The following is a 22,877-nucleotide window of genomic DNA, read 5'->3' on the forward strand; positions in this document are numbered from 1 at the left end:
TGTGTGATATATATATATATATATATATATATATATATATATATATATATATTCATTATAAAATGTAAACATATATAATATAAATAAATATAAATAATAGTATAATAAATATAATTGCAAAAATATGGAACTTATTTAAACAATTAAATTGAATACAATTAAATTACTACATTTAATAATTAATTAATATAGAATTAAATGATTAAAAATGTATTATAAAAAAATCATTATTTCTGATTTGTTACATCTGTTCTGTTTAAAAGGAAGTATTTTAGTTTATTTTTTACTAAACATTTCTTACAAAGTGCTAAAAGAATCATTAATGAACTTAAGGAACCACAAACATTGAAAGAAATTCAAAATAATTAAACTCCTTACGACTTCTAATCCTAATATCCATGGTGCCAGATTTGTTTTCCCTAATATAATTTAAATATTTTTTTAGATTATCTGAGCACACTCCAAAAATATGCCAGCGGTCAATCAGAACTTAAAACCTGGTGTTCATTTGAACAAATCCTCAGAGTTCATACGATTACAGATTAGTCAATAAGCTTCCATGCTTACTATAGCATTTTCTTCGCAAGCAGAGAAATAGTAAGTGACACTTAAATAAACACATCAATCTGCTCCGTTCAAATGTGTAGGCAGCACGTAATTCGGCCCAAGCAGTTTCACATATCTGCTCAGTCATGGAATCTAGCACCCTTCAGGGCCAAGTCATGTGGTGTATCAAAATACCTCTGTGCTGATCTAACCCCGGCAAATAAATAAATCAAGAGCTCTGGCGGAAAAGAGCAGAACAGCCGGCAAGGGAACAGTGAGTCCCAACACATAGTGAGGTGGGGTGTGTGAATGCACACTGTGTGTGTGCAGGGGGGTGCTATCCTGAGGAAGCGATAAGGGCCCTCCCTAGAGGAAAGGGGTGGCTGACCTGTTGTCGCCAGTGATGCAGGCAGCACAGGTCCCCGTGGGCTCTTCGCTCTGCTCGTAGTAGTGGGCGTCCACGTGGGCCTCCTCTGCCTTCTCCTTAAGGATCTTCCCAAACTTATCCTTCCCAATGCAGCCGAAGAAGGTGGCCACTTTGTGCGGCTCCTGGATCATCCACTGAGAGGAAGGAGAGATGGAGCAGGTGGGGGGGGGGGAGTCAAACGAAAGAGAGAAGAGGAAAAGCAATTATTCTAACACCTAAACACAGCTTCCATATCTGACAGTTAAAAAAAGACTGGAAATCACATATCCAGGATCTAGGAAGTTGTCTATATATTGACAATTCCTGGAAAGGCAAAACAGACTGTGGTAGAGAGGCCCTGTGCGTGCAACTCTGCCAGAGAAAAACTAGTGAAAACAGGAAGTAATAGCAAACTGATAAGGAAAAGAAACAAATACATTTCAGGGTTAAAAAAAAATTCTTAAGTCAAGGAACAATGAGCAAGTCATTCGTTTAGCATTTCAATAAAGTCTTTGTTAGGGAAGTGCCAGCAATGATTAATGATGAAAACTCAATTGCGTGACTAACAACTTTAACTTCAAAATATTTACATTTATGTTTTAAATACTTAAAAATGTTTAAAATATTTTTCCTGCTTTATTTTTTCTTTTTATTACTTTCAACATACGTGTAGTTTTATTTTACCATGGTTTAATATTCAAAATTTTTATCTGACAGTGCCTTAATGTAGTGCTCAAGTTGTAAAATGCTAAAAAAAAAGTAGATTGCGAAAGACTTCTAAAACATATACACACTTACAGACAATTAAGAATAAAATTATATTTATATATTGACCTAAACTCTGGCTGATTTTAGATATTGATTTACATTTGGACTGATTAGGAAAAAGGCTCTTCTTTACCCCACAGTTATTTGAAAAGCACAGTATAGGCCTAGTATGAAGAAAAAAATATAAGAAACAAAATGTCAGTGAGACCTGACATATTTATCTGTATAGAGCAATAGGCATTTGCAATTTGGCTTTAATTTATCAGCTTAAATATATCAGCCCATTTGACCTATATGGATAACATTAAAGAGTCACATTTATCAGTTGATAGCAATATGGCTGCCAATATAGTATCCATCGCCACATATCTATAGACCTTGTCATATTTTTTGGCACTGAGATGGCTGGCGCTACTGATATCGCATTGAGTTCTGGACTTATAAAAGCTTCTAAATATACAGTGATCCACTCTGATGGAGTGAAACTTTAACAAAAACTGATGGAACAATGAAATGAGATACAGGATGTCTGTCTGTAGGCGGTGTTAAACTAGATTACAGGGGAGCACTAATTCCAGCACCCTGGACGGTGGCTTACCACAAACACTGTGACATTGCCACTTTTATGGGGATGATGAAAAGGTCTTTCTAGGTTTTTAGTGCTGTGGGGTTTAACCTCTGAAGATTTATTAGAGTACACGGTGCTACGTTTGCTGCTTTTATTGCAACCTTGCAATGTCTGTTGATGGGGCCCCTTGTGAATGAGATGCTCTGCCGGAGAGATGACCTGTATACATGTGAAATTAATCACTCCAACCAAAGAGTCTGTCTGTGGAGCAATACACCACTGTTTACAGTGTGGAAGTGGTTCAGTACTGTCTGTTCAATGTTAGGCTAAAAAGACATAAACATCCTAAAGCAGTCGATGATGCTAATGTTGCAGTGGGCACCTCAGGTTCTTTAAAGTCAACGTGAAAACACTTTCACAATCCATTTTATTTTACAATTTACTTACTATATACTGTCAATCGAAAGTTTTCTCAGTTGTGCTATACTCTTCCCCATTTCTTAATTAAAGATGTAAATGAACTCCAAGAGATATTCAATGACTTGGAAATCTTCTTGTATCCATCTTCTGCTTTGTGCCTTTTAATTACTTCTTTGTGGAGTTGTTTGGAGCTTTGAAGCATGTTCATGGTGTAAGTCCTGCCACGATATTGACTTGCAAAATTGAACCTTCCAGATGGCGCACTTATACTAAAATCAATTGAAAGCCCTTCATTGCACACAAGTTATCTTCATTTATTGATGTGTCTTCTAAAACCAACTGGTCGCACTAGTGATGGTTTAAAACAGGTGAATAGGCCTACTTCTCAAATTAGTTATCTTGGATTCATACTTGTAATTATTTTGGATCAAAGCCAAATTAAATGAAAATTCTGTCATTATATACTAACCCACATGAGTGCATTCCAAACCCACAAGACCTAATAATCATGTATTAGATTTAATAAAATGTAATTATTTACAATAGTTTGTTGTATTTATTTATAAAAATATTTATTTTTGGGGTGAACTACCTCTTTAAGTTCAGTGTGATATACTGCTGCAAAAACAACAAACATGGAAGTTCACAGGTGGTTGAATACTTTTTATAGCTCAAAAAGACCAGGAACATGCGTTCAGAAAGTAAAGTCACTTTAAAATCAAAAAGCATCCACCTCTGATGGTGGAAATATATCAATCGTGATAACTCAATGAGCAAATGCTTAACTCTCTTTGATCATCCCTGCTGAATCTAAGATTTTCTGAGATAATTTCCCATGATTCCTGCTGCTGCTGTGTACAGACCCAAGCCTTACAGACAACAACACTCCCATGAGACACAGTGCATTGGATTTTAACTGCACCTGGAGAGCGTTACTCATCTTGATGTTAAACCTTGGGTGAAAAAAGAATTAATGGTGTAAACTGTAAAACAGACGTCTAAACACATACGTGTCAGCATTGCAATTCAAAAGATACACGCATACATCTTTGATGGTTTTAGAGACAGCAGAACTCCAACAGCAGCTGATTAGGAAGGATGGGGTCGGGGTGGTGCTTCTAATAAGCCTCCAAAAACAGTTTGGCACAGCACACACCTTTGTTCCGACTCGCATAATCAAAGCCAGCCAAAAACTGCAGCCAATCAAAGAGGTCTGCTGTGAAACACCAGTCTATTCGTCTCCATCTACTGCAATAACCCCCTCCTGCTGACAATTACTTTCAAATGGAGATCTAAATAAAAGATGATATGTCCATTAAGACAAAGAGCTATCTGCAGGGTCGCGGGGAGGTCGGTCTGCGGCAGGCGTAAGGGATATTCATGCTCGGTCACATCCCAATTACTCGCCAGCAGCACTGGCAGGGTGTGAGCAAATGTGCGTGAGGGAAGCTTCATTACGGAGGGGGATGAAGTTCTGAAATTAAACAGCAGTGTCTCCCGCTGCGTTGAGCCCCCCGGCCTGGAGCACACAGCCCGGCTCTGACATAATGTGGCTGCACATGATCACGTAAGCAAATACTCTCACGCACTCAGACGGTACTGTACGCATACATACATTAGGGTTGTTTGGGGAAGTGAAGAGAAACATGCAAACAAAAACATAAATTATGTAAAATGCTGACGTTCTCTCAAAATTTGCTGATCGTATGGAAAATACTTTTTTTTTATTTTAACATTAAGACTACAGCATAGCAGGTAGAGTCAGATTAGGCCATTACAGGAATAAAACAGAAATCAGTACATGCACACATGCCACAGTAAATAAAAATGATCCCATACTCCAAAACTGTCCATGAGGCTTAGTGGGCAATTCTGTGGTCATAAATATCTTTAACTTTTTACATTTCTAAATATCTAAAATATTTACATTTGTTTCTTTTGACTAGGCTTAAGTTTTTAATTGAATCTATGAAAAGGAAGTGAGACCAGTTCTTATTCCACATCAAAACAAACAGTGCAATATGACTTTTGATTCACCTCCGTGTGACTAGAGAGGTATGACTCTTATGATTCATTTGTTTTAGTGACTCAAACAAATACAATTACACACACTACTTGAGTTTAGTCAACAGCATGTTATAAAAATAAATGAATGAAATGTACACTAACATTCAAAAATTTGGGGTCAGTAAGATTAAGTAAGAGGATAATCCTACAAAATTCACCACCTTGGAAATATATGGTTCTATCTGCATTCTGAGTGATTTTGAGATATAGAGTTTCAAAGTTTTTACATTCCATATACTTTGTTTTCTTTGTTTTCTGAATAACAAAGTCTCAAAATGTACACAACGTAAATAAGTCACAGAATAAGAATACGTGAATAACTAAATTGACAAAAATGTCATAGAACCTTATAATTCCAAGGTGACGAAATGGTTTTTACAAAAATATCAAATAGCTCAACTGTTTTCAACATTAATAATTAGAAATGTTTCTGAAGCTCTAAATCAGCATATTAGAATGATTTCTGAAGGATCATGTGACACTGAAGACTGGAGTAATGGTTGCTAATAACTCAGCTTTACCATCACAGAAATAAATGATATCTTAAAACATTAAAACAAGCAGAATATAATATTTTGCAATATTACCATTTTACTGTATTTGTGATCAATTAAAGCCTTGCTGGGCATAAGAGACTTCTTTCAAAAACAAAATCTTACCAAACATTTTAACCTAGTGGATATGACCACATTTGTTTATTTCTTTGGAACTATTCTTCAATGTATAGTTAGTTAATAATACTTATTTATTTTAAAAAAAATCCTATGATTTAACAAGGGAGATAATTCTTCTTCAAAAGTTCCAAAATGAAACAAAGAACCAGAATGATTAAAATCTTTACAATTTCCATTTCTAATTATGACCCATACTATGATATTTCTTTAAATTCCTGAAGCATTAATTGTTACAGATGTGAGGGCTTTTGCTTGGGGAGGTGACCCAGCACGTATCCCTGCATCCGCCAGCTGCCTCTCCTCTCTGTCACATGCTTGCTGCAGTTATCCCTCATTTGCCAGAGGACAATCAGAGCGTCCGCTGACGGCCCCAAGCACAGCGCTGCCAAACACTTGGCTCCATAACAGAAGCCCACCAGGTTCTGATGTATCGAAGCACATGGAAAAAAAACCCTAAGAGCCTAGAGAAAAAAAAATCCTATGATTTAACAAGGGAGATAATTCTTCTTCAAAAGTTCCAAAATGAAACAAAGAACCAGAATGATTAAAATCTTTACAATTTCCATTTCTAATTATGACTATGATATTTCTTTAAATTCCTGAAGCATTAATTGTTACAGATGTGAGGGCTTTTGCTTGGGGAGGTGACCCAGCACGTATCCCTGCATCCGCCAGCTGCCTCTCCTCTCTGTCACATGCTTGCTGCAGTTATCCCTCATTTGCCAGAGGACAATCAGAGCGTCCGCTGACGGCCCCAAGCACAGCGCTGCCAAACACTTGGCTCCATAACAGAAGCCCACCAGGTTCTGATGTATCGAAGCACATGGAAAAAAACCCCTAAGAGCCTAGAGTGAAGTGATCTGTTTCATAATCACGCCTTCTCTTTTGATCTATACCACAAAGAGGCTGACTACTAACCACAGCAGAGCTGTAAAATCCCAACAAACTGCGCTAATTCAGGTGAAAGAGCGACATAACCTAATTTTGAACCATAATCCTAAGAAAAACCTGACGTACCTCATGCCAGGGGCTTAAAAAGGAAGTCTGAACACAATGCCTGATTAAGGTTGACTGTTTGGCAGAGCTATGGAAAGGCAAAATTAGATTAATTTGCTTTTGACACACTCTAATAATCTAATAGCATTTAGCTCAGTGAACCCAGGCTTAAACAATGGTGGTGAATGCTCTTTAACCTGAAACTCAGCCAGAACCAGTTCCAGAGCCCAGCCAACACGTCTCAGGATTAAAAGCCCTCTGTAACCTGATGGATGCAACTCCAATTACAAGCTTATCAAACTGACAAAAACCGCAGCACGGCTATTTATAGACCGAACCGAAATAGATAGCCTGCACTGGCCTCCCAAAAGTGGTCATGAGGCAATCTGGCCCACACGAGCTGGCCACGTCGAGTGATTCTTCCGCCGAATGTTGACGCATACCTTCTGTGCGCTGACGTGGGCCGCTGGATGTGACTGATGCGTGTTGTGCGTTCGCGTGTCAGTTTTGAAGCTAACTGAAAGCAGCACTTGACAGAGAAGAGAGAATGATGTGAGCAGAAAGAGGGAGAGAAATGAAAATGAGTCATATCTCTAAGGACGCAGACAGAGAGGAGAGCTGTGCACAGGCACGGCTGTCACTGGCCGCAGACACATGAATAAATAAAGGCATTATAATGAAGACAACTCGCCGTCTGCCCATCAGAGCCTGCCCAGCCTGGCACCAAAGCTCAGGAGGGAGAGAGAGAGGAGCAAACGAATAAATAAAAAAATAAGAAGAGCGAGAGACAGAATGAGACAGGAGAGGAAGAGAGAGCGGCCCATCACTGTGATTGACAATGATGAGCACTGTCTGCTTCTATTAAATCAATCATCGCTCTAGGACTCAAGTCTCGGCTCTCTCAATAGGCTAACAAGCTCAGGACTTCAGCGTTCTATCAGCCGTTTACTTTTGCGTCCCCCTGTGGAGCGAAACATCTGGTCAGTTTCTCTTATCTGCTTTATTTCACGCTCAGGTGGCTTAGTGAGGTGTTGTGTGCCATTTCCCCCCCGTGTGCCCCCTGCCAATGGTGTCATATTTGGACTGCTGTCTGTGACATTCTCTTTCACACCTCCCACCGCTGGGCTACTTCCATGTGACATCCTCACCATAGTGACAGGGCCGGAGGAGGAAGACAGCCGGCGACTCGGCGAGGGATGATCAGATGCGTGCGGGCCTGTCAGGAGTCTTCATCGCTCTGTCCAGACTAGGAATAGGTCATGCTGGTTGAGTCACTCAAGAACAGACTAGTCGATTAGTGAGATTGACTAGTTTATCTAGATTTTTTTTTCTTTTTTTACTGTCTATCTGGAAAAAAAAAAAAAAAAAAGACACCAACATAAGCTGGTATAAACTGGTTTTGGTTAAACTACTTTAAATTATGATTGTAACGCAACAAGAAAAGGGCTTAAACTACAGTAGTCAGGCTACAAACAACACTATCCTATACTAAAACTATTAAGAATGCAATCTCTTTTAAAACACAACTATCCAATTAAAATATGTATAATTTAATTAGTGTCAAATTTTCTGGAACAAAAGCTATCAGTTTGAACTCATAATCCAACCAAAAATACACAAAACCAAAATTATGATTTTTTTTTTGAGTGTGTTTATAAGAACTTCCTGAACAAACTGTTTCACTATAATTTCACATGAGAGGAAAGACTAACTGAGTTTTAGAATAAACTCATTAGAATTAATCTTTTCCAGAAATACTTGATTAAAATGGAAAAAAGGACCATTTAGGAAGAAGCGATTCACTAGAACGCCTCAAACTTTCTACATTACATTTTTATATTATGTATAATTTAATTGGGCCATAGATTTCTGGGATAAAAACAACTAAAATTTCAAAACATTACACAATGCAACAAAAAGAAAAACTAAAAACACACTTTAATTTATGTAACTGAGTTAACAGTGATAAATTAAATATTACACTATAAAACAGACCTAAAATGCAAGGATATGAATCAATGATGAACCTTTTTTGATACGGTTTATTTACAAGTACTGTCTGAACGAACCAATTCAGTAAAATGAATCAAACATTTAAACCATTTAGAATGCACGGACTCATTAGAATCAATTGGAGTTTCCTACAAAAGAACCAGGGTTTGAAATGAACTTTTTCACTCACCAGCCAATTTGGCTACTAAATTTTCAAGTTACCGGCCATTCATAACTTCTACCAGTCAAAAACAATTACATTTAAAAAAAATTTTTTAAATGCCAGAGGTAAACAAACAGCTTGAGGCTGTCCACACTGGATGTGACAAAGCGACCGTTGCAAATCATTTGTAATTTAAGGATGCTTTCACACCTGGCCCATTGTTTCGGAACCTGGCACGTTTCCCCCCTTAGCTCGGTTCGTTTGGGCATATGTGAAAACGGCAATCGCGCTCGGATCCGCGCCAAAACAATCGGTCCGAGATCGCCTGAACAAGGTGGTCTCGGCTCGATTGAAAACGAACTATGGAGTGGTTCGGTTGTAGTGAAAAAGCAATCCAATGTAACGTACCAATGAACCATGCTATATCACAATGTATAATGGGTAATTACGTAAGTTCCATGAAAAGCATTAGCTTTGTTCTTTTGCTAATACTTCAAAATTAACCTGTGAATGTCTGTGGGTGAGCATGTCTTCGCCGTTCAAAATGCAAAGCGCACTTTTTCATTTTATAATGCCATCTTATTGCTCTTCTTCCTAGTATGTGCATTTAAAAAATGTTTTTGAAATGAAGTGAATGTCATTAAAAATGACATCTAAAAAAAAAAAAAAAACAATAAGCCCGCAAAGCTGTTGTTGATCCATCCTGACAGATGACAGCTGTGACAGCGGTAGAATCCCGGAAAATAAACCGTGAAACTTTGACCAATGAGAGAACAGTTTACTCACGTGTGCCTTTTATTAACAAATTTGGTCCGTTTAGAAACATTGCCGTGTGAAAGCGTACTGCACCAAGAATAAAAAGCAACACTGTAATAATTTTAATCCCTGTTTCGGAACAAAGCAATCGATCTACAGGTGTGAAAGCACCCTAAGTCAGTATTTAGGCCTATGTCATAAATAGAATGAGGAATCAGTTTACTGTCGGGGATTTGTCGTGCTGTGACGCGCCACATCCAGTGTAGACAGCATCACTGATTATAATGGGTTCTGTTGCATTTTGTCATGTCCGGTGTAGGCACGGTGCGAGTTCCTGAGAATTCACGGCAATTGCAAAAAACTATTACTGCATTTTTTTGTCACATAGAAATGCACTTGACAGTATAAGCATTGATTTTGTGCTAGAACACAGGAAATTTACCGCTAATAAATGCTCTTATCACTTCCTCACTCTCATGTCATTCCAAACCTGTATGACTTACTTTATTCTAGGGAACACAAAAGATATTTTGTAGAATGTTACCAAACCATTTGGGTTACCCATGATACTATTGATTCTACTGTATGGACAAAAATGTCTTGCATTTCTCAAAATATCTTATTTTATGTTAAGAAATTAATTCATACAGATTTGGAATGACATGATGTTGACTAAATGATGACAATTATAATTTTTCAAAAAAAAAAAAGTTTTACTATCCCTTTAAGAACTTTACTATTTGTAAATAGTAAACACCTAATTTATATAAGACAGACACATTGATAGTTATCTTTAATCAGGCTCTTATTTAAATTAAAATGAATTAGAACGAAACATTTAAATGCGTAAGCTCAGCGCTGTGCTGTGACTGATCCTGCTCTGCTTTAATGCGCGACTGGCGGATGCACCGGGTAGCACTGCTTCACACTTTTGGAGTATTTGCTTTTTGCAGTTTCGCATGGGCTGTAATTTAAAAACACCACTTAATATGAGGTCTCCCTCGCTTCGGCGATCGGCCCACTACTGGACCGCCTCACCGGGCCTGGGTCCCAATGTGCATACTATCAATCCTAAATTCTATGTGATATTAGTAATTTTCAAAACAATTTAGGGCAGATAGGGTGGATAGTATGCACATTGGGACGCAGGGCGGAAATGTCCCGGTGCTCCCGATGGCCAGTACATCTATGTTCAAGTCAGCAAGATATGCGCAGATGCTGCATTTACTATATCATGATGAGTCACGAGTGCATTATTTTCACAAAATCTGCGCAGATTTGGCTTACATAAACTTCCCCAAGAAATTAATTAGTGAACATAATTTACGAAAAAGTAACCCGCTAAATTGGCTAGTGATCTGACAGCGTTACTCGCCACAGCTGATTTGTACCCGCATTTGGCGGGTTGGTGGGTGTTAATTACAAACCCTGAATAGAACGATAGAAAGAACGATTGATAGATATAACAATAGATAGATAGAACGACAGACAGATTGATAGAACGAACGAATGATCCATAGATAGATACATAGATCGAACGAACGAGAGAGAGAGAGAGAGAGAGAGAGAGAACGATAGATAGATAGATAGATAAATAGATAGAATGTAAGATAGAACGATAGATAGAATGAATGATAGAACGAATGATAGATGGATGGATAGATAGAACGATAGATAGATAGATAGAGCGAGGGCTTTCTTGAGACTGACTAGCTGACTAGTATTTCATGCAACCCACCGACTAGTTAATTTTGAAAATATGTAATTTTGCACATCCCTCCCTATTCCAGAGAAACACAGCAGTTCTGGCGACAAGTCGAACATACAGATCTCATCTTTTCCCATCCACAGCCTGGGGAGCAACATAAACACGCAGCCATGCTTCCCTGTAATCCCAGGCATTTCGGCACCATCTAATTTTCTCAGAGTGCAGGCAGACAGAGACGGAGGGGGAAAGTGAGAGGGGTAAAAATGTCTCATTACATAAGCTGCTTGTGCGACTGCAGTGCCCACACCATCCCAATAAGTGGTAGTTTTAGAGCAATCTAACGTAACAATCAAGGGACACACACATGCACGCACAGAGCTGCTGGGTAATGTGCAGGAATGCAGGCCGTTTTCATACTGGGTTTTACTGCTTGTTCAGAACCAGAGTTTCACCATCCTCTATCCCTGCAGGTCTCTGTTAATATCTGATTCTGAACTGAATTATGATTGTGTCATCACGACATCCATATAAGCAATGAATACTGCAGGCAACTATAGCACAATAAATGTCTGAAACCTATTCAGCACATGCTAAGTAAAGTTCTCTAACTGGAAAGAAAAACATTTTGGTGAAAGTTTTCAGACAGCTTTCAAAATGGCCCCCAGACAGTGTAAACACATGGAGACCCATATCTCAATGTGCAATGATCTGATTGACTTTTACAGGAGGTATGTAGTAACAAACACATAAATTGGTTAAGACATCAAGTATGATAATAGATTATTTTTTTCTTTTTATAATCTGAGCTCAAATATGGAAGTGTGCTTAATGGATACGTGAGCTTAATAGGTACGTTTACCCTATTCTCTCTCACTATAAAGACTATTAATAATGCAATTACATTTGTACATATAAACATTTCTTATTCCAAAAAGGTTGATTTGTAGCAGTCTGGTCTGAGAACAGAAACAACACAACACAACCCCTAAATAATATATAGCTAAATAACAATACAGGAAACAGGTGGAAAAATCATCTCACACTGCTCAGACATTCCACAACCCAAGTCCGATTAAGCATGTTCAGTCAGATGAAAAACTCCGACCAACGCCAACAGACGCCAACAGGGGTAACACACTGATCCAACAAACTCCCGACAGACTTGTTTGTTGGTATTTGTTGCCGTTTGTCTGTGCAGTGTGAATTGGCCTTTACTGTTTTAATCGTGTTTGTGTACTTTAGGTTTTACTATTAATACTCAGCAGATTTGCAAATGTAATGCAATAGAAACAAAGAGCTTAATCCAGTTTCTGTGGAAAGAAGCAGCAACAGAAAATGCATTATAGGCTAATCATATGTAATCAATAGAAGTTCACTCTAGGCAGGCTGTGTTCATACTCATTGAATACAGTACTGGAGTCCACACCAAAAGTTTCCCAAATCACCATTTTCAAGTGGACTTGAGTGCGGTTTGCTGGTGATGTAAGAGAGCAACTTTCAAACCAACCTAACAAACCACAGTCAAGCCATGGTCAAAAGCCCCAGTGTGAAAGCATCCTCAGAGAGGAGAGAGCAGGTCTCTGTGAGAGCCTGTGAACGCAACTTCCCCTCTTGGCCAGGGCGGTGGCCTCCAGCGTGACTGTACGGTGTCGTGTTTCAGACAAGGGCTTGGGAGAGAGAATGGAGTTAGTTTACCAGTGTCTTTGAACACTGCGGTAGCACAGTGTAAATGACACCATCCGGTCTGACTCTCTTCTTTTCAATGCAACTCACACACACACACACACACACACACACACACACACACACACACACATATATACTTGTAGGGAACCACCCGGTGCTATCAGCTGAGAGATCAGATCAGAGGCACCAACGGAGGCCCATTTCCCAGAGTAACCTTTCAGACGCGGCCGAACAGACCGCTTGCACATCAAGGCCATGTAGAGTTTATCTGACAAACATACTGGTTTTCCCTACCCAACTGGTTAAACATACAGTACAGGCCTCTGTTGTTTAGTGCTGGGGAGGCCTGTTGAATTATTCATAAGACAAACAAGCCCGTGCTGCCGGGGCTGACGCACAATGATCCGTCACAATGGACTCTTTCTATTGGGTGTCCTGCAAGTTGGCGCTCTCAACGGGGGCATAGTCTGGGTGGTGTTCGTGGGAGACTCGTCTCTCTCCATCTCTCGTTAATATGAGAGCGAGAGGTTGTGAAACCCACCGGACAATTTATGGCTAGTTTATATCTGGTCGTAAAATGGTGCTTAGAGCTTCTCGGTCCAGGACCATGACGCACAGGAGGCTAATCCTGTCTGCGGGGTGAGGGAGGAAGGAAGGGGAGAGAGTGTGAGAAAGCGACAGAAACTTCCCCCTGCCCAGACGGAGCTGCAGGTGAATTGGTTTTGCTCCTGAACCTTGGGTTGACACTCTGCTTTGATCTCCAGCACATGCCAGACGCCCATAGGGAAAAGATCAGTGGCGTACTGGGACATGGCGCTAGTAACAGAGATGTGGGGGGGGGGGGGGGGGGGGGGGGGGGGTGATGGGTGAGAAAGAGAGGATGTGAGAAACAGGGGAGGTGAATAAGAATGTGTACGTGTCTTAAAGGTATGGTTTAACACAAAAATGGTTTACTCCCCTTTACCTCATTCTAATGTACTAAGTACTAATGTGCATAAGGGCCAAGCACTGTACTGAAATATTCACAATATTATTATTTTATGGCAAAATAAAATACAACTAAATAAAAAATAAAAAAAATACATAGTATTAGAAACATTTTAACACTGATCTCCATAATGCGATGTGTATTCATGCATGTGTCATGTTTATTAATGCTGTAGCATGACCGAGACCACTCTCTTACTGGGTGGTGTGTGTGTGTCTGCATCAAACTGGATGTTAACTGATGGCAAATGAACTCCCATAAAAGGTTTCAAAAACTGTTTGTGTATGATGGTATTAGTGGCTCGGGGGCTTGAACACCAAACAGATTCATTGAGCTCTTGTTTGTCTTTCCCAAGCCCTGCAGCTTGATTCTGAAACAGAAGTCCAGGAGCCACTCTAGTGCAATTCATGGCATGTTAATAAACTCCCCTGTCTGACAGGGCTGTTCATTGCTCTGTTGCTTTGTGTTCTTTTATCGGCACAAATTGACCCCCCCTCTCCCTCCTCTGAGAAAGAAAGAGCCTTTCAAAAGCTGCAGGCAGCACTCCATTCAAACCGAGCTACGGGATCAGAGGCATTGCAGAGTGACCTTTGACCTCACAGTGCCGCAAGGGTTTGCAAAGCAACAAAAGCCAGTTTTACACCCCTCACAGTCTGACAAGAACATGACAGGAAATTATCAATTTATCCAAAGAATGAAAACAAGCCAGGAGAAAATTGGACGCCGGAGTTAATGAATGCATTTTTTAAATGCACGCATTACAATCTTTTATTCAAAGATGAACATGAGTCCTGTTTTTATTTCGTTCATTATTGATACTCGCCTAACTGAATGCTGAATTGAGAAAAAAGGACCTTGGACGTCTTTGTGCTGTACAGGTAGAGATATAAAAAGAGAAAACAGATGAGTGACAAGCAGGGATATATACATACATATATATATATACATATACACATATATATATATATATACACACACACATACATATATATATATATATATATACACATATATATATATATATATATATGTAAGTGGGAAAACTTGAAAAATCAGCAATGTATCAAATACTTATTTGCCCCACTGTATATGTGTGTGAGTGTGGAACAATAAAGTGTTGAGCAGCTACAACATTAAGGAACGACTAGCAGCTGTGTGTATGCGATTACATGTCTCTGCTGTGAGCAACATAATCTCACCCCCGCTCGACCCCCCTGCCAGGCCTGGAAACATCTGTGGGGGTTTAATGGAGAGCAGTAAGACTCATATCTGGCGGCTGAGATGACTGAGACATGAGCGAGTGTCTGATTTACGAGACCGATAGAACTCCAGATTCCTCACTCCACTACAGCAGAGCCGGCCCAACTCTTCTTTTTAATCTCCATAAATACTGGCCTGATAAATAAAACAGCCCCACTCTGGTGAAAAATAAGGGTGCCATTACCAAGCTGTCTCGATTGCCCCCTTTGAGTGCGACAGTATGGGCAGAGCTTAAGTAAATAAATAAGAGAATAAGTAAACTCAACCAAAAGGTACGATTTTCTTCAGTTCTAACCAAGGTTGAAGTAAATTGAAGAATTGGTTCACTTAAATTGACCACAACTACAAAAAAGTGAATGACAGGAAAATTATTTATTGCTGTATTGTAATTGTAATGAAAGGAAAATCAGTACACGTAATATATTATATGAAATTAAGTGTCCTTTCACCTTATTATGATGAAATGTATAAATTATATAAAACATTTCTATAGTATTTTCAATTAGCATCTATTTATGCATCCTTTCGGACAAACTTTGCTTGTGTAGTAGTTTATTTGAATTTCAGTACTACATCCCTGCATTGAAATTGCAACTTAAATTTCAATTCTGCATCCACTTTGCTACTGCATTTCAAATTCAAAGCTGAATTTAAATTTAAAAGCCATTCTCAATTAAATTCTAAATGAGATGCTAACACCAGACATGCACGGCAGGATGTCACAAAATTTGTTGCATTATAATACTAAAAAAAATAAAAAAATAAAAAAAGTCTAAGCCCCCAAAACCCATCTGCGACAGTTTGGAAAGTAGACTATACTGTACTTTTGCACTTGGTGTTGGATTTATAAAATAGCTGAATAGCTGACTCTCTTTGAAAACGCACTTATTTACCACCTCCAACCAAGCACTGTCAGTTCAATGCTCACTGGAATGGATAAAAACATAATTACACAGCATTCAGTCCAGAAAAGCTTGGTCATTCTTTATTAAACTGTGAATTTAATTAAACAAACTAGGATCTCAAGGCCGAATGTATTCATATATGCAGCGATGTACTGATGTACGTTCTGCTTATTGATAACTAACTGAAACAATCAGTGCTTCTTTATTTATTTTCTAACAATAGCTTCTCGGCGTTAGACAGATCTTGACTGAGAAGGAGCCGTGATTTGTGACCTTCTTAGACAAACCCAGTTATGCGCTACAAAATCCTATAAAAACATGATTTTATCTCTGCTAATTTGTACCGATAGCTATGCAAACCTCAAAAGCATAGCAAACCCCATAATTAAGGTTTGTGGTTCCCTTGAAGAAAGAACTGGGTTAAGCAAGGGTTCAAATCACGGATGAGTCTCACACGCTATACGCTTTGGAACAGAAGGCAAGTAGGTTGTTTTGCCCTGCGTTGTGTGCCATAAATCTAATCAAGGTGATAAATCAAGGCCATTCTGACTGGGCAGACTGTAACTGTATTGTAACAGAACCTGAGGAGAGCGGCCAGGGCTGGGAACTAGGCCATTAGGTCCTCTCAATCCCCAGCTTTGGGTAAGGTTTCTCTAAGCATGTAGTTAACTACACTCAGGAAATGATTCCTCTCCAGACCATTAATGTACTATAGAATAATAGACACACTAAGGACTGTGGCAGATGTATTTCTGCGCCTATAAAGCAGTCTCTCAAACGCCCTCTTCGCTTGCCAAACGCAACACCTCTTGCTCCAGAGCAGCAACGGAGCCTGTAAAGGTTGGCCCGCTCTACGCGTTCCCAGACAAGGCAGAATGTTAACAGGGTCAGCGCTGGGGACTGAGCCCTACAGTTAAATCCATTTGAAAATGCAAAAATGTGAATTCTGCTTTATAATGGCTCCCGCAGGTCCCGGCATTAAGGGCCAAAAGAAGCTTCCCCGAAGCCAACTGCTGGCTCTGATTTCAGCCCTTCTACCCCACCCAGAAAAAAGAAAAAAAAAGTAAAGAGAAAGACAGACAGACAGAGGAAGAGAGACATTTAATGCATATTTCACTTCAGGACAACCATACCAAAACAATTCAATTATCCCATCGTACTTGGGGCCCCAAACTGATTTATCGAGTCGTGGCATCTGAGATGCAGATCATTCCAGGTCTTCACTCCCTCTCATTTGACTTGACTTCCCCCATGAAAAAACCCACTCGGTTTCTCCCTGTCTTTCAGACCCCTGGGTTCTTGTTAAAAACCTGAGCAAGAGATCCAGGAAGAGAGGGGCCAGGCCCTGACAGCCCTGCCTGAGATTACAGCGAGAAGGTCGTCTTTGAATGAAAAGCTTGTTTATCCAAGTTAACGTTGGCAAATTTACCTCTCCACATCCAGCCCCTGTTAGCTTTGGCAAGTCGAGTGAAACGCAGCGGTAGCGCTACGCAAACACCGGCGGGGCTGTGCTGTGCTGTGCTGTGCTGTGCTGCGCTGCGCTGCGCTTCTTTTCGACACTTTTGGGTGCCGGAGATATTATCCAGCACACCTGGGAATGACGAAGCCACGCGCCGTCCAACTTTAACTACTTGAGCTGACTGGCAGAGGCTTTAAAATTTGGGTAGCTGTAATTCTTCTCGAGTTTGGCGTTCACACACAGAAATCAATATATGATTCCCATGAGCATTCACTGGGCACACAAAAAAAATCTATTAGTTTTAAATCGTCTGTCTGATAAAACATTCCAACATTGACAGTGCAGCATAAAGGAAGTGTATAAAAAGGAGAAATTTTATATTTTCAAAGTACTAGTTATGCTGCACGCTTCACTGATAGCTGCATTTATGAAGGTCATACTTTCAATTGCCCGTGGAAATTCTTTGTATTCAATGTATTTCATTGTACTGTGTTGAATATAATCTACGTGGCCTAGTCTGAAAATTAAAATCGAAGACTATCGGTCTAAAAAAAATAACAAATTCTCCTGCTCAGATCCGTCTGAGATTCAAACAAACAGCTGCAGCACAACAACTACTTGTTTAATATCATTTCAATGATGACCTTGTGGGCCATCATTTCTTGTCAGGCCAAATTTTACTTCTGCAAGTTTTCACAGCTCATCATGAAATATTCATCTGAGGAGCTTCCCGCTCCATGGCACAATTCGGACCAGTAATGAACAATACGGATTCAAAAGGGGATACGATTTCACAAACAAACAAAGAAAATTACCAAGCGTCTTGAATCCCCCTGCTGGGCGACTATCCTAGTCAATTAAAATTATTTCACTGTTGCATTTATTCAATGCATGTTCTTTTCCTTTTGTCCTCTTTTTAGCACACTGTGCATTCGACACGTATCAAGGTCAGGATTAATTATGGAGCCAAATCCAGTCACTTTTACTTGTCAGTCAAAAGCATGATGTACTGTTTATCAGTGGCAAATCCTGCTACGAGCGGCTCCTTCTCAGCATGGCAGCAGCCTCGGGGCACTGCCCAACAACACTGCTTCTGCCTGAGTTTACTACTCTGCACTGCACCGCTAGTTTAAGCTATAATCAAGGGGTCTCATTCATTAAAACTGCTTAAGAAAAGCAGCAAGCAAATCTCTAATGATTTAATCTCCCTCGTGCTCTCATACACACCCACACCAGAGTATTTGTGTTAGGCTAATGTGCTAATGATTAGAGCCCACATCTCTACCTCCCGCCGCTCCTTAAAGAGCAGTACAGAAGAATAACAAACAGCTGCCCACCGCAGGAATCCACGGCTGCTCCACCGGCACTCATGATTGGCATGAAGAAACTACACCCACCTCTAAAAAGCACACACGCTACCTGCTGAATAAAGTGCAGATTAGCCATCACAAAGACTATTGAGATCACATTTGATTACTTGATTGCTCTTACAAATTAAAAGAGCTCAACAAGTACATATTAGACAATGATGTGAGTATGAAATCAATCATACATTCATACTTTATCCTACTAGCAGTCTAATGTGGCAGAATCACTTGGAACAGAGCAAAGTAAAACATTTGGCAGATGAACACCGTTTTAGTAAGCCATAAAGAATAACAGAATCATGGGCCAATCTAAAGGTTATTTCAGTTTAGTTTATACTGAGTTAATTTACAACAGGGGTTAATATACTGGAGGCTTGAGCACAAAGCAGATGCTTCTTATCTGCACAGACAGCACTTTAAGTGGGGTTGTACTTATCGGTATGCAGTATTATAAATATATACTCACATTTTTATTTGCCCTGTCGCTCTGACCAGACAAACATTAATAGGCTTTAGTCACAATTGTTTGTTATTGTTTTTAATAAAATTAAAAAACAACATGCATGCATACATACATACATACAGTATAGTTAGTTACTGTGTATAATTTATATGAACAAAGGCTATACTATTTACTGTACATTTAAATAATCAAGATTTACCTCAATTTTGTGGTTAAACATTGAGTTTTGCTGAAATGTGCGCCTACGCAAATTCCATTGTTTAATTGCATTTAATTCCTCTTTAAGAAAATAACATTTATAAAATGTGTCACTGATCACATTAAAACTAGCAGACATTTAGGACTATTTAGAAATAAGGAACAGTTTTAATTGGAGTTATTAACTAATCAAAATAATGTATTATTAAAACTAACAGCATCAAAATTGATTTGACCCCATTTATTTACTTAATGCACTTTAGTGATCAAATTGTGAACAATGAGTATGTTTGACTTTGTAATCCTTAACTTATAACTTGATCCATAACTTGTTTTTCCTCTGAAGCAACTTCGCTTAAACTGAGCAAGCTACTGGATAAATGTTATTGAACAACTAAATAGCTATGATTATTGTTTTAGTGACCTCTCACATTCAGTCTGATTCCAATCTCATATGTAACAGACACTTTTTATCATCCAACAGATTCTTTATGGATACAAACCTGCCCACTTGTGTCACATTACTGAAAATGGGCTGTAATCAGCAAATCACATTGACAAAGAACAATGAATAATTAAATGAAGTTATCTCGGCAGCCCTAAAACATAATGCAAACCTATTTCCCCAACTTCAAACATTGCAAATAACACGCAAAAAAAAAGGCAATCAGGCAACAAGCCTGGACGAGACCCCCAGACCCTTACAAGCAACTAAACAGAAGCTCTTGTGGGAGGCAAAGCAGGTACAGAAGTAGCTCTGTACAGCAAAGGCAATGCATCAAAACAACGAGACAACACAGTAACACCTGTTCAGGGTGCACGCTACCATTTCTCTTTCTCACACACTCTCTTTTTTAAAGACAAATATAGTTGCAATTGCAGCTTGTCACAGGGTGACCTGCTTCCTCAGCAGACCTCCTGTAGGTCTCCAGAGATGCTCTGGCACTGATCTCAGCACAGCTGCACCTCACCAATCTCAGCCGCCAATCAAAATACGACCTTCCTTTTCTTTTCAAGAGCATGCCGGAGATGCTCCTGTGTTCGCACACAACTAGAGCTATTGCTATGCTAATTCCGGTCTAATTTCTCAGCCCCCCTTTTCTCCCTCCTCCTGTCACTTAGACAAACAGAGGTCGTCAAACATCCCAGAAAGCATGGCAGGCTCTCCCCGAGCGGCATGCCGATTTTTATGAATTATGGAGAGCGCTGTAAAGCATACTGCCTTCACTTTAATTAGGTTTGAGTGTGGAGGGCCGTCTCTATGGGAAGTCTAGAAGCAACTCCTGCTCTGTACTGTAATATCCCTGGGCCCGAACGTCCACGCCGGGTTGCCAACATCTACAAATCGAGTGAATGGCAATTAATTTGTCCAAATGTTTCTTCTTTTTTTCTAACAAAAAGATCTTCTCAAAAAGAAGCACATTTTGGAAAGTTTGGTATAGGTTTCAATGACAGACAAACTGAAGCATGTCTGCAACTAAACTCAACTTTGCAGATCAGTAATCTGAAGGCTAGTTGAACCCTGACCCAAGTAATTAATTAATAAATCATGTCAGCAATTAGAGAACACTAAGCATCATTCACAAGTCAAATTACTGGTAATTCAACTCGTATGCTAATGATGAGTCAGCGATGCAAGCAAGACGAACGAGCTGACAGGTAAATCAGCATGACGTTAGCTGTGTGTTTATTAGTGCAAGCTAACAAGGCATGAATTTAACAGCACCACTATAATATAAACCGGCCGAGACAGACAAGCTGGGTGATTATATATTAAAAAAATAAAAAAAGCTAACAGTTGGATTTTAAACATCTAATTGGCAGTGGAAACTTAGCCTTTATTGCCTGGGATGATACCAATCAAAACAATGGCAGCACGGATCACTTCACAGGTTAATGGCATGCAGGAGCAACATTTCTATAAAACTTGCAATTACCTTGACAGTTTATGTTCTGAAGGAGCCTGAAGACTCTGGCATCCATCTTGTTTGCTGCTGCAAGCAGTCAGGTTGGAAAAATAAACTTTTCAATGTCATATGGAAATAATATTATTTCTGGGATGAAATGTGGCTCGTAATCTGCAATATATAACTCCTTACCCAGCCTTAAAGGGATAGTTCACCAAAAACTCTGTTATCATGTATTCACCCTCATGTCTTTCCAAACCTGTAATACTTTTTTCTGTGGAACACCAAAAAGGACATTTTTGAATATCTCACAGTTTTAATTTTGTTTGGACCAGAGTGACTTTCAGTATACGGAGAGAAAAATACAGTGAAACATTCAAAATATAGTTTGTGTTCCAAAGAAGAATTACGTAAATTTTCACTTTTGAGGGAATTACAGTATTCCTTTAAGATTTGAAAAGAGTAAAAAAATATATGACAACTTGGCACAAAACGAAAGCCTGATTTTAAGCTATTAAAATGAGCTAAAGGAACTAAAATCAGATCTTTGCCAATGCTGAGAACAATTGATGTAACACGAAAAATTAAACAATGTAGGGTATCAGACCGAATCAGACAATTTAAGATTTGATAAAGAACAGTTGAAACACGAGGAGCTGAATTCCACAGAGAGGCCCAAGACACAGGATGTTCGTAAATCAGATCCTGGCGCCACAAGCCTGAACCAACTAGCAGCTTTGAGTAGCTCACAGCATTTAAACAAAAGAACATTTATTGACAATTCCAAGGAGATTGTCAATTTTGGGGCAAGTAATCAAGATTAATGGTCAGAGATGCACAGCATGACCATGTAAACAAGTGACGATCACGAGCTCTTTGGATTGACTTCCCCCACCTCGACGACAAAGAACAGACTGAGATTCCTTACAGACCTTTTAACCTCTGGTCTTCACAGAACCTGTCCTCATCCACAGAATGGCACAGAAACGGCCTTTCCATGCACCTAAATGACACTAAAAGGACTTGTGAGCAACTAATAATTTCTATGCATAACTCCATATCATGTATGTAACCCACACACTAGACTATCACGTTTTAATCATTTATTGTGTATGTATTTTGAATAACTATTGAATAGTTTACCCCCACATATCTAGGTCACTATGTGGAAATATTTGCATAATGCCGCCCAAATGTGCACGCAAAGAAAGAAGGCGTGGTTTCAGTAACCGCAGTTAGTGTTGAAGCAGCCCATGTCAGTGAGACGCTGTGTGTTTCTAGGCGAAAACAAAAACACTTTATTTGGCCTTCCGAAAGTAGACGCATTTAGGAATCTTTAAGATTACTTAGAACAGAACAGCAATGCATTTTATGGATGACCGTTTCGTGAACTCTAGGAGAGAAGGAAATTCTGACTTTGCTATGACAATCTGGCGCTTGTGAATCAGCTACTGTTTTGTTATAAGTTTAAGTATTTGCTATTGACTGTTCAAAAGTGGAATTTTGTGCATCGTGTGTGTGTGTGTGTGTGTGTGTGTGTGTGTGAGAGAGAGAGTGAGTGAGTGAGTGAGTGAGAGAGA

The 22,877-nt window shown here is 39.3% G+C and overlaps 1 protein-coding gene across 2 annotated transcripts in view; it reads right to left on the minus strand.

Moving 5' to 3' along the window:
• The window catches only part of adka (adenosine kinase a), a 170,341-nt gene that overhangs the window by 83,381 nt on the left and 64,083 nt on the right, over positions 1-22,877 (minus strand). For both annotated transcript variants that reach the window (XM_016294210.1, XM_016294211.1), the window contains exon 5: positions 935-1,107. In XM_016294210.1, coding sequence (XP_016149696.1) covers positions 935-1,107 — 173 coding nt within the window. The remainder of the gene's footprint in view (positions 1-934; positions 1,108-22,877) is intronic.

The sequence above is a fragment of the Sinocyclocheilus grahami genome, unplaced genomic scaffold, assembly GCF_001515645.1.
Source record: "Sinocyclocheilus grahami isolate Dianchi unplaced genomic scaffold, SAMN03320097.WGS_v1.1 scaffold313.1, whole genome shotgun sequence".
Lineage (NCBI taxonomy): Eukaryota > Metazoa > Chordata > Actinopteri > Cypriniformes > Cyprinidae > Sinocyclocheilus > Sinocyclocheilus grahami.